The sequence below is a fragment of the Hylobates moloch genome, unplaced genomic scaffold, assembly GCF_009828535.3.
Source record: "Hylobates moloch isolate HMO894 unplaced genomic scaffold, HMol_V3 SCAFFOLD_15, whole genome shotgun sequence".
In the NCBI taxonomy this organism is placed as follows: Eukaryota; Metazoa; Chordata; class Mammalia; order Primates; family Hylobatidae; genus Hylobates; species Hylobates moloch.
Window position 1 is genome coordinate 1052657 of NW_026652290.1, and position 13195 is coordinate 1065851.

The window sequence follows — 13195 nt, forward strand, 5'->3', positions numbered from 1 at the left end:
CCGAGTAGCTGGGACTACAGGCGCTCGCCACCACGCCCGGCTAATTTTTTTTTTGTATTTTTAGTAGAGACAGGGTTTCACCGTGGTCTCGATCTCCTGACCTCGTGATCCGCCCGCCTCGGCCTCCCAAAGTGCTGGGATTACAAGCGTGAGCCACCGCGCCCGGCCTGAAGCTAGCTTTTGAGGAGTATTCCATAGTTTGAGATACAGTAGTATTTTTTTCCAGTTTTATTTTTGTTTTCCCAGAGCTAATATCTTAACACGAGATCATTTTTATTTGGCTTCTAGTAGAGGTTGTTTAAGAGAAAATGATCCAAGCATTAATTATATTGGTTATTAGAATAATAGAATCATAACAGTTCATTGCTGGAAAGGACTCAGGTCAGATCACGTAATGAATGCAGAGTCCCAGTAAGCCGATGAGAGGATTGGAGCCCCTCTCACACCAGTACTGTTTGCCTCATTGCACTGGGGCTTTGTCCGCTTTTTCTTATCGTTTACTTACCTCCCCCTGCCCTCGTGTATTTAAATATCATCTTTTCATTTTTGTGTGCATAGAATTATGACCTACTGTGGTCTCTTTCTGTCGTTAGAATGTGGTATGATGTGTCAGTGCAGACTTACTAATAATTTGTTTCTGCATTGTGGTTATTTATCACATATATTTATGTTTTGCAGGTGTGAGAGGGTTGCTGTTGTATTACAATCATGGTGCAAAAATACCAGTCCCCAGTGAGGGTGTACAAATACCCCTTTGAATTAATTATGGCTGTAAGTACTTGACATTTCAATTTACTCTTTGGCTTCTTATTTATAAAGCACAGTGTTAGAATTTGATGATCTGTAGATTTATTGTTCATCTCCATGGCATCACTTGTACTTATTCTGTTTTTATGCTTATGAACCGTATCTAGAGTGTGTAAAATGTTTTTAAAACATAAGCCTCTGAAAATAAAAATCTGCGCATTAAAAAAATGCACCTCAGGGTAATGTATGAATTGAAGTTAATTCTCGCTTTGGACACACAGAAGTGGGATTCTAAGCACTTCTTCCTCGGGGTTGTGCTCTTTTTTTCCTTCGTTAGAGTAGCAAAGGGACATGGAGTGTGGTCTCTGCTGCTCATGTGGAAGAGTGCTCTGCGTATGGGTGAATTCACTTTAGGTAGTGTTAGAACTGAGCACTGTGCGATGGAGCTTTACTCACGATTCAGATGACTCTGTTGAATGAGTTTTTCCATTATTTACCTGAAGAATTTGGCTGAAAATAAGCATTTTACTAGATGCAAAGCAAACCTTTTCCAGTCATTTTTAGATTACCATAGGGTATTTCTTCTCTTCCTTTCTCTTTTGTGTTATTGTTAAGATATAACATACATACCAGAAAATATAATACAGACAGGAGAATGTGTCTTTCTTTTTTTTTTTTTTTTTGAGACGGAGTCTTTCTCTGTCCCCCAGGCTGGTGGCGAGATCTCGGCTCACTGCAAGCTCCGCCTCCCGGGTTCACGCCATTCTCCTGCCTCAGCCTCCGGAGTAGCTGGGACTACAGGCGCCTGCCAACACGCCCGGCTAATTTTTTTTTGTATTTTTAGTAGAGACGGGGTTTCACTGTGTTAGCCAGGATGGTCTCGATCTCCTGACCTCGTGATCCCGCCCGCCTCGACCTCCCAAAGTGCTGGGATTACAGGCTTGAGCCACCGCGCCCGGCCAGGAGAATTTGTCTTTCATGAGCACACACCTGATGAAAACGTGTGTCACACTCAGCACACCTGCGATACTGGCACCAAGGTCAGGAACCAGAACATAGGCGACCCAGGAAGAAGTCCACCCTGGTTCAAGTGAGCCACTGTTTTGACTCCTAATACCCAGAGGACTGTTACCTGTTTCTGTTCCTTCTATAAATAGAAACACAGGTGTTTTAGCAGCTGGCTGCTTCTGCTCAGCGTTATGTTTGTGGCATTTATGTAGATCAATAGTTTTGAAAAACAAGAAATCCTCTTACGGGAACAATTTACAGGAGAGGGTTTGTTTTAAAATTTATTTTATTTATTTTTTTGAGACAGCGTCTGACTCTGTCACCCAGGCTGGATTGTAGTGGCGCGATCTCAGCTCACTGCAACCTCCGTCTCCTGGGTTCAAGCAATTCTGCCTCAGCCTCCCAAGTAGCTGGGATTACAGACCTGCACTACCATGCCCGCTAATTTTTGTATTTTTAGTAGAGACGGGGTTTCTCTATGTTGGCCAGGCTGGTCTTGAACTCCTGACCTCAGGTGATCCACCCGCCTTGGTGTCCCAAAGTGCTGGGATTACAGGCGTGAGCCACCTCTCCTGGTCTATTTTTATTTTTATTTTTTGAGATGGAGTTTTGCTCTCGTTGCCCAGGCTGGAGTGCAGTGACGCGATCTTGGCTTACTGCAACCTCCGCCTCCTGAGTTCAAGCGATTCTGCATCAGCCTCCCCAATAGCTGGGATTACAGGTGTCTGCCCCCACACCTGGCTAATGTGTGTGTGTGTGTGTGTGTGTGTGTGTGTGTGTGTAGTTTTGTTTTGTTTTGTTTTTTTTAGTAGAGATGGTGTTTCTCCATGTTGGCCAGGCTGGTCTCAAACTTTTGCCCTCAGGTGATCCTCCTGCCTTGGCCTTCCAAAGTGCTGGGATTACAGGTGTAAGCCACTGTACTTGAGATATAATTTACATACAGTGAAATGGTCACGTGTCAGGTGTACAGTTTGATCAGTTTTAACAAAAGAATCCCTCACACCTTTGTCAAAACACAGGACATTAGAATCCATCCCCCTGGTGAAGGTTCTGTGGTGCGCCTTCCCTTTCAGGTGTGAGGTTTTGGTTTGTGTGTGTGGGTTAAGAAGCTCTGTGTGTTAAGATGTTCTGTGTGTTAAGAAGATGTAGTTACACATCTTAAATATGTGTAGCTAGGGCTGTTCAGTATTTTATGTTGTTGACTTACCATGTTTGCCATTTGCATGTTATCTGTGCTGTTTTGGCTTTTAGTCGTATGAGGCAAAGACCCACTCCAGCCAGCTTGGGAAGGAGTTTGGTGAGTGGGAACATGTATAGTGTGATAGGAATCGCACAGGAATCCGGGAATTCGAGCTGGGATGGGCTGAGCTCCAGAGCCTGGTGGTGGAGGGAGGTTCCTGGCTCTGGGGGCCTCAGCCACAGTTTTTCTCTAGGATTTTGCCCTGTGGGACTGTGCCTGGCTCCATGTGCTGGAACCTTCTCCCCCCCACCAGCTGGCTGCTTTGCTCACTCCTAGTTTTCCTTCCTTGTGGCTTCAGCTCGAGGACTTGCTTAGCTGTCCGAAAGCCCTCTGGCCCCAGTTCAACTCTGTGGCATTTCTTGTTGCATTCTTTCAGTTTCTAAGTGACCAATTCCTGTCACATTTCATAGTTCACATCCTTGAGAGAAACTTGATCTAGTTCATTCCCCACCCCAACCCCTGCCCTGGTCCTGGGTTTGAGGATATTGGCTAGCCCGTGGGTTGTCGGCCCTGGGTGGGAGGCCTGACCCTTGTTCAGTGAGCTGGGCTGGTGGAGCTGGGGAGGAGGCAGTGGGGGTGGTAGGCAGTGGGCATCGCCAGGTAAAGCAGAGTGGCTGCCCACGGCCCGGGGTGGACACAGGGCAGAGAGTTGGGCGGGGTGGGGGATGTTTTCCAAAACACTTGAGTGTGACTTAAAAAGCTTCATGCAACCCTGATAGTTTGAGGCAAAGGCTGGTTTCTTTGCCAAACATTAGATTTAACAAAGAGGAGGTGTTTGGATTAACGTTCAGACTTCCTTATTTCCCTTACTTCACTATTTTCAAAATCGTGACGTTTACTTTGCCAGTTCATGCAGGACTTCACAGAAGAACTCGAAGTTCAAATTCTGAGCTGCCACCAAGTTTTTACAATTCAACCATTTTAAAACTATTGTTCTGAGGTAGCGGTTAAGTTCCCTTCTTTTTCTTTCTTTCTTCTCCTTTTTTTTCTTCTTTTTTTTTATGATTTAAAACTTACTAGTTAGAAACTTTTTTTTTTTTGCCTCACCAGCTTCAGGAAATTTTCTTTTGAATTGTTAGGAAAAAAAAAAAAAAAGCAAACAACACAGACGCACGCACCCGCATGTATGTTCTCCACCCTGTAGTATAAAGAAAACATTTTTAAATCCGAAAACGAAGTATGTTAATTTTTTCCTTCCAAAAGTAGACCGTGAGTGACGTTTGTGTGGTGTCCTTTGCCCCCATTTCTTAGGGTAGTTTTATGGTATAAAATCCTCAGTATTTGCTTTATTTTTTTGTCATTGAGGAAAACTAACAGTAAAATGAGTTAACCTGAAAATGCTCTTCTCAGTTCAGCATTCAGAGTGAGGAAAGAGGTATATATGCAGTTAAGGTGAGAACGGAACTGTAGCTTCCGCCGGTGTATTTGTGAGCACGTCAGAAAGCGAATGTGCCTCACTAGAACGCACGATGGCATCGGGAGTGGCACGCAGTCACGGGAGGTGGGTCCGAGTCCTGGTTTATGTGAGTTCTGTGAGGTGAGAGGGTGGGAGAAAACGCCTCACTCAACTTAATGCCCTTGTTTGTTTGTTTGTTTTAACCAAGAGTTTACTTATAATTTAGTATTGCCGGAAAATTGTTTAGGTGAAAAGTGCCTAGTATAAATACGTACACAGTTGGGTCAGATATGTTAATTGCATTTCACTTGATTTAATGAAAATTTACCATTTGTTTTGAGGTCAGTACCATTAAAATAAACATGTTAAAGTTCTCATTAACTCGCTTGAGTGGTATTTACATAAGCAAAATTGAAGTGGAGGTTTTTCAGTAGGCATTTGCGTGGTGGTGTTTTGTTAGATATCAGCCCAGAAACAGAATGTCAGAGCTTTCAGCGAGTTGGAGAAATCACCTCGCTCAACCCTCCCTTGGAGGGCGGGGAATCTGAGACTCCGAGGTGGTGAAACTTACACAGGTAGTGCTGAGATCTGATTCTCGAGTTTAGTGTTCTTTTCTCATACTATGCTTCTTCCTCCTACCCAGGGATGTGTACCTGAAACATTTTATGAAAGAGAAATCAAAACTTCTTGGCCACACACAAACGAAAACCTCACACCTGACAGGGAAGGCGCACCAGGGAACCTTCTGGGGGGATGGTTGCAGATGTCCTGTGTTTTGACAAAGGTGTGGGGGACTCATTTTTTAAATTGAGTTATAATTTACATACAATGAAATGGTCACATGTCAGGTGTACAGTTTGATCAGTTTTAACCAAAGGGCTACTCATCCTGGCTTGTGGGGAGGAGAAATGAATCAGTGAAGGACACTGATTGATTGTGCCTTAAAGGGTTTACGATCTCATGGGGGCATAGTGATATGACCCCACAGATTAGGAACTTAGAATGGGAGGTATAATTCTAGGATGCTTGAGTTGAAGTGTTTCTTTTTGAAATTTCTAAGATAAAGCACAAACTTTAAAAGTTAAACATTGTCAAGTGCAACTCCCCCTCCCCCTGCATGTTAATGGTTCCTTAATAAAGGCTTCAAAGGGAAAATGAAGGAGGCGGGAGGCCACCTAGTGTAGGAGGGCCGAGTGGGAGAGGTCAAGGTCAGGAGCCCTTAAGGAAAGTTGTGGGAGAAAGGGAAGAACATGAGAAGCCACCTTCTGAACCCGATTTCTGTGGTGACAGCCACAGGCGAGATAGTGGCTTGGACTCTGGTCTTTCTTCTGCTGAGGACAGCTGTCCTCATTGTGACCAGTGGGAACACCTGATAGAAGAGGCTCCACTAGCTCCTGTGCATCCCAGAAGCTGCCACCCTGTCCAGTGCCGTTTCTGTCTGGGCTTATTTCCATTACACAGCAGATGTGGTCACCTCATTCTTTGCTCTCTCCTTTCCTCCCCCTCATCCCAGTTTCACTGTGCTCTAGGAGTACTGGCGTTCTCCAGGAACCCCTTCAGTGTCTCTGTCCCTTCAGCAGACACACCCTTTAGACTGTGCCTTCAGGAACCAAGGCACCTGGTTCTGTCCCTGTCTGTCCTAGCACTGCCATCGTTGCAGCGTAAGCCCCTCTCTTTGCAGGGAAAGACCAGGGGGTCCCTTGTTCCTTTGCGCACTCACATCTTTCATCCCTTAGGTCACTTTGCGCTCCCCTGCCACACACTTTCCATTGTGTGTGTCCTGTGTTGAAGGCTTTCCTGTTACCTGTCCTCGCACGTCTCAGCTCCTGTGCTTTTTTCGGCAAGGCCCTTTGTGGCTGTGTTCTGCCTGGTACGTTTAACCTTATTTCATAATTATGCACACTTCCCAGCTTGAACTTGAACGTTTGTTTCTGTCTTGTTCCCGTTGGCCCGGACACACAGTGCCGTTTCCTGCCCCCTCTTTTTCTTTTTTCTTTTCAGACTTCTTTGCCTCAGATGTTTGCCATTCCCCATCTGTCTCTCCGGATCTTACCCCTCTTGTCCTTCCCTGTCTCCCCGATGCCTCTGAAGATGCCATTCATGTTTCTCTCCCTTCCCCGGGACACATTCTTTATGTTGGAGTTGGTGTTAGGTACTTTCACTTGCAATGGGAGTTTTATTCACAAAGACTCTTGAGTGTTGCTCTCCAGCTATTTTGTGTGTCCTTCCAGGGCGGTGACCTTGGCAGTTATTTGTCTTGTTCTCCCAAGCACGGGTGCTAAGGACATAGTCTGTGGGCATGCAGATGTGTGTGACTTGTTCACACGAACTTTGAGGATGAGGACTTGGTGAATGGTGGAAATTCAGATCTAAACTGTATCTCCAGGGCATGATGGTGCCTGTCTGTAGTGCAGTTACTTAGAACTTGGGAGGGTGAGGTGGGAGGATTTCTTGAGGTCAGGAGTTCGAGACCAACTTGGGCAACATAGCAAGATCCTGTCTCTACAAAAAAAATAAAATAAAAATAAATAAATGGTCATGGTGGTGTGTGCCTGTAGTCCCAGCTACTCAGGAGGCTGAAGAGAGAGGATCCTTTGAGCCCAGGAGTTCAAGGCTGCAGTGAGCTATGATCACACCACTGTACTCCAGCCTGGGTTACAGAGTGAGACCCTGTTTCAAAAATAAATAAGGAAATAAAATGCACCTCTGATTCTGTTTTCAGACAAGGGATTTATGTTTTCTACATGGAACAGAAGTAACACGCTATGGTCTTTCAATTAACCAGTGCGTCACCTGGGAGCAAAGCCCTTTTGTGATAAAGTTGGCTAATTTTTGTTTTCTTTTTTTAAATTTTCATAAATGTTGCAAAACCTTGTTGATAAACACTCTCATGGCAGTTTAAGTGGTGTGCTTTTCCAGGTTGAATAACCAAAAAACCTGCTCACCAGTGTATAGGTTTTGTTTTTGTTTTTAGATACTGCTCCTTGTGGAGCAGGGCTGACCCACAGGCAGTGCTCTCGGAGTAACCACGGTTGTTGATTAAATGGCCCGAGTACAAAATAATTTGTTTCGCTCTCCTGCTCCTCTTGCTTTATTTTGTTTTGTACTCTGGCATTTGGGGTTTTTTCCCCCTTTCCTCTCAGGTGTCTCGTGTCTTCCCACTAAGACCACAGGAAAGAAGAGAAAGAGATTTGCTTTGAGGCCAGATACAAATCTATGCCTGCCACGGACCAGCTTTGTAACCTACTAGGCCAGTGACTAGTGTGAGACTGCTGTGAGGAGGTGCTGGAGTGAAATAGACAGCAGGGGTGAGGGTAGGCAAGGGCAACCTGGTGATGCCACAGCCTCCCCCTCTCCCTTCTAGATACCCTGCCCCTTCCCACCTCCAAATACCAGGGGAACTGAATCAGCTTATAAGTGAGTAAATAACTATGAATGTGTATCTCTGTTAGATCAAATAGGCATTTATATTAAAGCTATTTCATCCATTCCAATTTCATATACAAAACAGGGAGACGTGAGGGATCCCAGGATGGACAGGCGACTCATGTATCTTACTTCAGGGCGAGGGGATACTGCCCTTCCTTAATCGGGGCTCCGTGGAGTGCGAAATTCCCGAGGGAGAGCACTTTCTGACGGGCAGCCGTGCCCATGTTGTTCCTGTGGTTGGTTGGGCAGGGGGCACGGGTCCTGCTTTCTCCATCTTTGTGGCAGCTAGCTGCGTTCAGAAACCATCCATCCGCCCACCCGTTCCTTGCCTGAATATTCTCTGAGCTGCCTGTCCCCGTTTCTCTAACTTTGTTTTCTTCCTCTGACTGAGGTCCCGCGCACATCAGGTTTTCAGCATTGTTTTAGTTACAGGAAATATTTTCAGTCCGTCGTTCATCTTCTCAAAGCACATCTTTCTCTCATCCTAGATTTCATCCTTGGGCCTTTTTGTATTTCTGATTCTGGTTTTTTTTTTTAGTTTCTGATGGTTAGGTGTAATATTGAAATACATCTTTTTCATTCATCAAGGTATTCTTAGATCTTCCAGCAGCCTAATGTGCAGTGGAATTTGTTTTTACCCAAACGAATAAGCAATCTACTTTTTGGGGTAGCTGAGTTAAAACCCAGTTTTGTTCAAGTCAGGAAGTGGAGGGAAATGTTCCATTTTCTCCGATGACATATAAAAGGACCTGGTCAATTAGTGGGAGATTGTGCTGTCCTCATTTGTAAAGTTGTGAATGCCATCGTGTGAGTCCTATTGCATTTCATCAAAGCTGGAGTGTAATTAGTCAGATGTGGTTGGTTTTGAAAATGGACAATTAGAGTGAGCTTTCATTACGTGCTGCTGTGTACAGAGCCAGACCTTATCCCTTGTATTCCGTCTCTCAGCATCATGCATTCCGGCTGGTTTTTCCCCATGCTTTTCCTGAGCTGTATCCAAGTGTTTTTAAAGTGCTAGAGTGAAGGCAGTTGTGGTGCAGTAGGAAAATATTTCAAGGATAAATAAAATGGATCAGATTCAGCTTCTTACCTCTCTGATTTACCTGGTTTTATAAAAACAAACAAACCCCAAAACCTTGTTTTATGGAAAATTTCAAGCATACACAGGTAGAGAAAATCATATAATAAATGCCATTTACCCATCACCCAGTTTCAATGTTATCAGCATCTTGCCGGGCCTGACACAGGGGCTTATGCCAGTAATCCTAGCACTTTGGGAGGCCAAGGTGGGAGGATGGCTTGAGGTCAGGAGTTTGAGACCAGCCTGGGCAATGTGGTAAGACCCTGTCTCTAAAAAACAAAACAAACTCTTGCCAATATTTTTATCAGTTCTACCCACTTTTTTCTTTCCTGGTGTATTAAAGCAGATTTCAGGTATCTTGTTAATTTGTTGACAAGTACTTACTTCAGTGTGCATCTCTAACCTTTTGCTTTTATTATTTTTATTTTTTTGAGATAGGGTCTTCCTTTGTCACCTAGGCTGGAGTGTAGTGGCACGATTATAGCTTACTGCAGCCTCGAACTCCTGGGCTCAAGGAGCCCTGCCTCAGCCTGCTGAGTAGCTGGGACTACAGGCTCACACCACCATGCCAGCTAATTTTTCTTTTTCTTTTTTTAAATATGAAATTATATTCCTGTTGCTTAAGATTACTAAGGCAGACTTTTTTTTAAAACCAAAATATTCAGTCTCCATAGAGACTGTCAGAAATGGCCAGTGCTGGCTGGGCACGGTGGCTCATGCCTGTAATCCTGGCCCTTTGGGAGGCTGAGGCGGGTGGATCATTTTAGGTCAGAAGTTTGAGACCAGCCTAGCCAACATGGTGAAACCCTGTTTCTACTAAAAATACAAAAATTAGCTGGGCGTGGTGGCAGGCACCTGTAATCCCAGCTACTTGGGAGGCTGAGGCAGGAGAATTGCTTGAACCCAGGAGGCAGAGGTTGTAGAGAGCCAAGGTCGTGCCACTGCACTCCAGCCTGGGTGACAGAGTCAGACTTTGTCTCAAAAAAAAAAAAAAAAAGGAAACGGCCAGTGCCAGCTCTATTGCAAGTTATCTTGTGGTATTGGGAAGTTTTCAATTAGCAATAATCGGGCCTCAGGTGAACCTCATTGACTATGATAGGGCCACTGTGCAAAGAGCCTTTTTCCTTTTTAAACACAACCACCATGTTGTTATCACACCTAACAAAAGTACTAATAATGCCTGATAATCATCTAATACACAGTCCATGTTCATATTTTCTCACTCGTCTAAAAAATGTCTTTCGTAAGTTGCTTGGATCCTGCTTCAAATAAAGCCATTTGTATTTGGTTATTATGTTTCCTGGGTCTCCTTTATTCTCTGACATTCTCCCTTTCCTTTTGTTTCCTTTCATGCCATCGATTTGTTAGAGAAACTGGGTCATTTGTCCTGTTCAGTTACCTTAACCTTTTGCTGATTTAATTGTTCCTTACAGCAAATAGGCTGTAAGGAGAAGGTGTGGACCTAAATTCAATCAATGCAGCCACCCTTTAGCAGTTCTCTTTATTTATTTATTTATTTATTATTTTTTTTTTTTCGAGGCAGAGTTTCACTCGTCACCCAGGCTGGAGTGCAGTGGCACAATCTTGGCTCACTGCAACCTCTGCCTCGTGGGTTCCAGCGATTCTCCTGCCTCAGCCTCTGAGTAGCCGGGACTACAGGCATGTGCCACCACGCCCGGCTAATTTTTGTATTTTTAGTACAGATGGGGTTTCACCACGTTGGCCAGGCTGGTCTCAAACTCCTGACCTCAAGTGATCTATCTACCCTCCTTGGCCTCCCAAAGTGCTGGGATTACAGGCGTGAGCCACTGAGCCTGGCAGAGGTCATTTAAACATTTGCTGGCAGAGATGGAAACTAATAGTTAAAACCAGCTGCTCCCCTTTTCTTCCTAGGATTATTCTATATAATTTTGAGTTGCAAATAAGATGCAAAATATTTTTTCCCAAATTAAACTAGGCCATTCTATTTATGGTTGCTCCTTATTTATTTATTTTTATAGTTACTTTTTAACACTGAATGGGTCCTCATATTTTGTACTGAAAGCAGGTGAGAGGGATTAATTTATTGGCAGCGTTTCTATGTAGTGCATGCAGCAGGCACTTGGCAGGAGTCTGGCCTGGGGCTGAGGAGGTGGGTGGTGTTTGTGGTCTGAGGTGTCCAGTTGTGCTGGGCAGTCAGTCCTTGCTATTTTCTGTTGTCTCTTTCATTAGAGCTCTGGATAGGGCTGTTGGGCTGCCTGGGGAAGCTTCCCCAGAGAAGTTCACCGTAGAGAGGATTTTGGTTGGCAGATGTTATAATTGATCCATCTCTCTTGATTTTTGACCTGTACGCTAGTGAAGCAGACACTTTTATATAGTTCTAGTGGAATTATTTTGCATGGTGTAACAAGAAGCATATACTGCATTGTAATTTTCTTGAAAGGTATAAGTCGATGTAAGAGGACAGCAGCCCTCTGTATCCTTGTGTTCTGTACCCACAGATGCAGCCAACCATGGATGAGAAGTGTTCAGGAAAAACAATAAAAATAATATAACAATAAAATGTAATACAAATAAAACACATGTAACAACTATTTACATAGCATTTACGTTGTATTTGGTATTATAAGTAACGTAGAGAGAATTTAAAGTGTATGGGAGGGCTGGGTGTGGTGGCTCACATCTGTAATCCCAGTGCTTTGGGAGGTCAAGGCGGGAGAATCACTTGAGGCCAGTAGTTTGAGACTAGCCTGGGCAACATAGCAAGACCCTGTCTCTATAATAAATTTAAAAAAAATTATCTGGGTGTGGTGGCGCATGCCCTAGTCTCAGCTACTCAGGAGACTTGAGACAGGAGGGTTGTTGGAGCCTAGGAGTTTGAGGCTGCGGTGAGCTATAATTGTGCCACTCTGGCCTGTGTGAACAGAGCGAGGCCCTGTATCTAAAAGATGTGTGTCTGTGTATATGAGAGGGTGTGTGTGGGTTAAATATAAAATGTAAATGCCACTCCATTTTTATAGCAGGGACTTGGGCATCCACAGGTTTGGGGATTGGAGGGACATCCTGGAACCAGTACCCTACAGATACTGAGGGGGGACTCTACTGGCCCCTCCCTTTTTTTTTTTTTTTTAAGAAAATCCTCTCTCTATAATTATGTATCAATATATAAAATAATTGCTGTGTGTATGTTTATATGTACTGGATCCATTTTCCATTCAGACATCTGCCCTGTTTTTCAGCGATCTGTACTGCCATGTGTATCAGTAGAGTATCTGGGGTACTGATAACATCCAGTCTGTAAATGTCTTGTGTATTTCAGTAGATGGCTGCATCCTTCCTTCTTTTCCTTTTAGGGGTCTGGCCTTCCCCTTCTGATCTGGACTTCCTTTATTCCACTTTCTTGCCTTATTAAGGTGTGGATGGACTGTTTGTTCCTTTTCCTCTGGTTTTGCTGTTTGGGGACCTCCAGTTGTATATTTTGCATTTTCTGACAATAATAGGTGTTTTAATGAGCAGTTAATGCTATTTTAGGCTTAGTTATCTGGCTTTCTTACTGGGCAGCACTTCCTGGGCAGCCCCATTTAAACCTGTGGCTTCACCTGTCACTTTATAAACTAAAGATCTCAAAGCTTTATCTTCACCCGAGATGCCCCCCAGGAGCTTCCAAACTCCAAGCCAGGTGTCTGGCAGACACCTCCATTTCACTGTCCAGGCAGATTTAATGCCTCTGAAACAGAGTTCATCTCCTCCTGCCTGCGCAAAATACACACACCCCAACAGAAACAAACACACACCCACACCCACCTGTCTACCCCAGTAAAAGCCAAACCAATAAAACACCACTCAGAAACTCTCCCTTTCCCCTGAGCTGCTGCTTTAGATGCATGGCCCCGCAGGTACCTTACCCTCAGAGCAGAAATCCAAGCATCCCTGGCAGCCTTCCTTCCTCATCCCTCAGTCTTGCTGGTGCCCAGATGGGAGCTGGCAGAGATGTCTCCTGGATGGGCGCTCACTTTGCTCTTCTGTAGCCTTGGTTGCTTAGCCCCAGACCACTCCTCCTTACAGCAGCCTCTGGACCCTGAGTCTACCCCTCACTCTTCTGCTCTTCCTCGGGGCTGCTGCCAGAGAGATCGGTACATTGTAAACCTGACTGTACTGCCCGCGAGTCTCAAATGATGAAGTGGCTGCACCTTATCTTTATTTATTTATTTTTTTAATTTTTTTGAGACAGAATCTCGCTCTGTTGCCCAGGCTGGAATGCAGTGGCTCCCATCTCGGCTCACTGCAGCCTCCGCCTCCCTCCTGCCTCAGCCTC

The 13195-nt window shown here is 44.6% G+C and overlaps 1 protein-coding gene and 1 non-coding gene across 3 annotated transcripts in view; one reads left to right on the forward strand and one right to left on the reverse strand.

Annotated features, from left to right (window-relative positions):
* Window positions 1-13195, forward strand: part of SEC14L1 (SEC14 like lipid binding 1) — an 81764-nt gene that overhangs the window by 6947 nt on the left and 61622 nt on the right. For both annotated transcript variants that reach the window (XM_032176534.2, XM_058428464.1), the window contains exon 2: window positions 679-771. In XM_032176534.2, the coding sequence (XP_032032425.1) occupies window positions 709-771 (63 nt within the window). In that variant the 5' untranslated portion in view covers window positions 679-708. The remainder of the gene's footprint in view (window positions 1-678; window positions 772-13195) is intronic.
* Window positions 9874-10017, reverse strand: LOC116484427 (U4 spliceosomal RNA). The gene has a single exon (XR_004252585.1). It is a non-coding gene; the product is annotated as a U4 spliceosomal RNA (small nuclear RNA).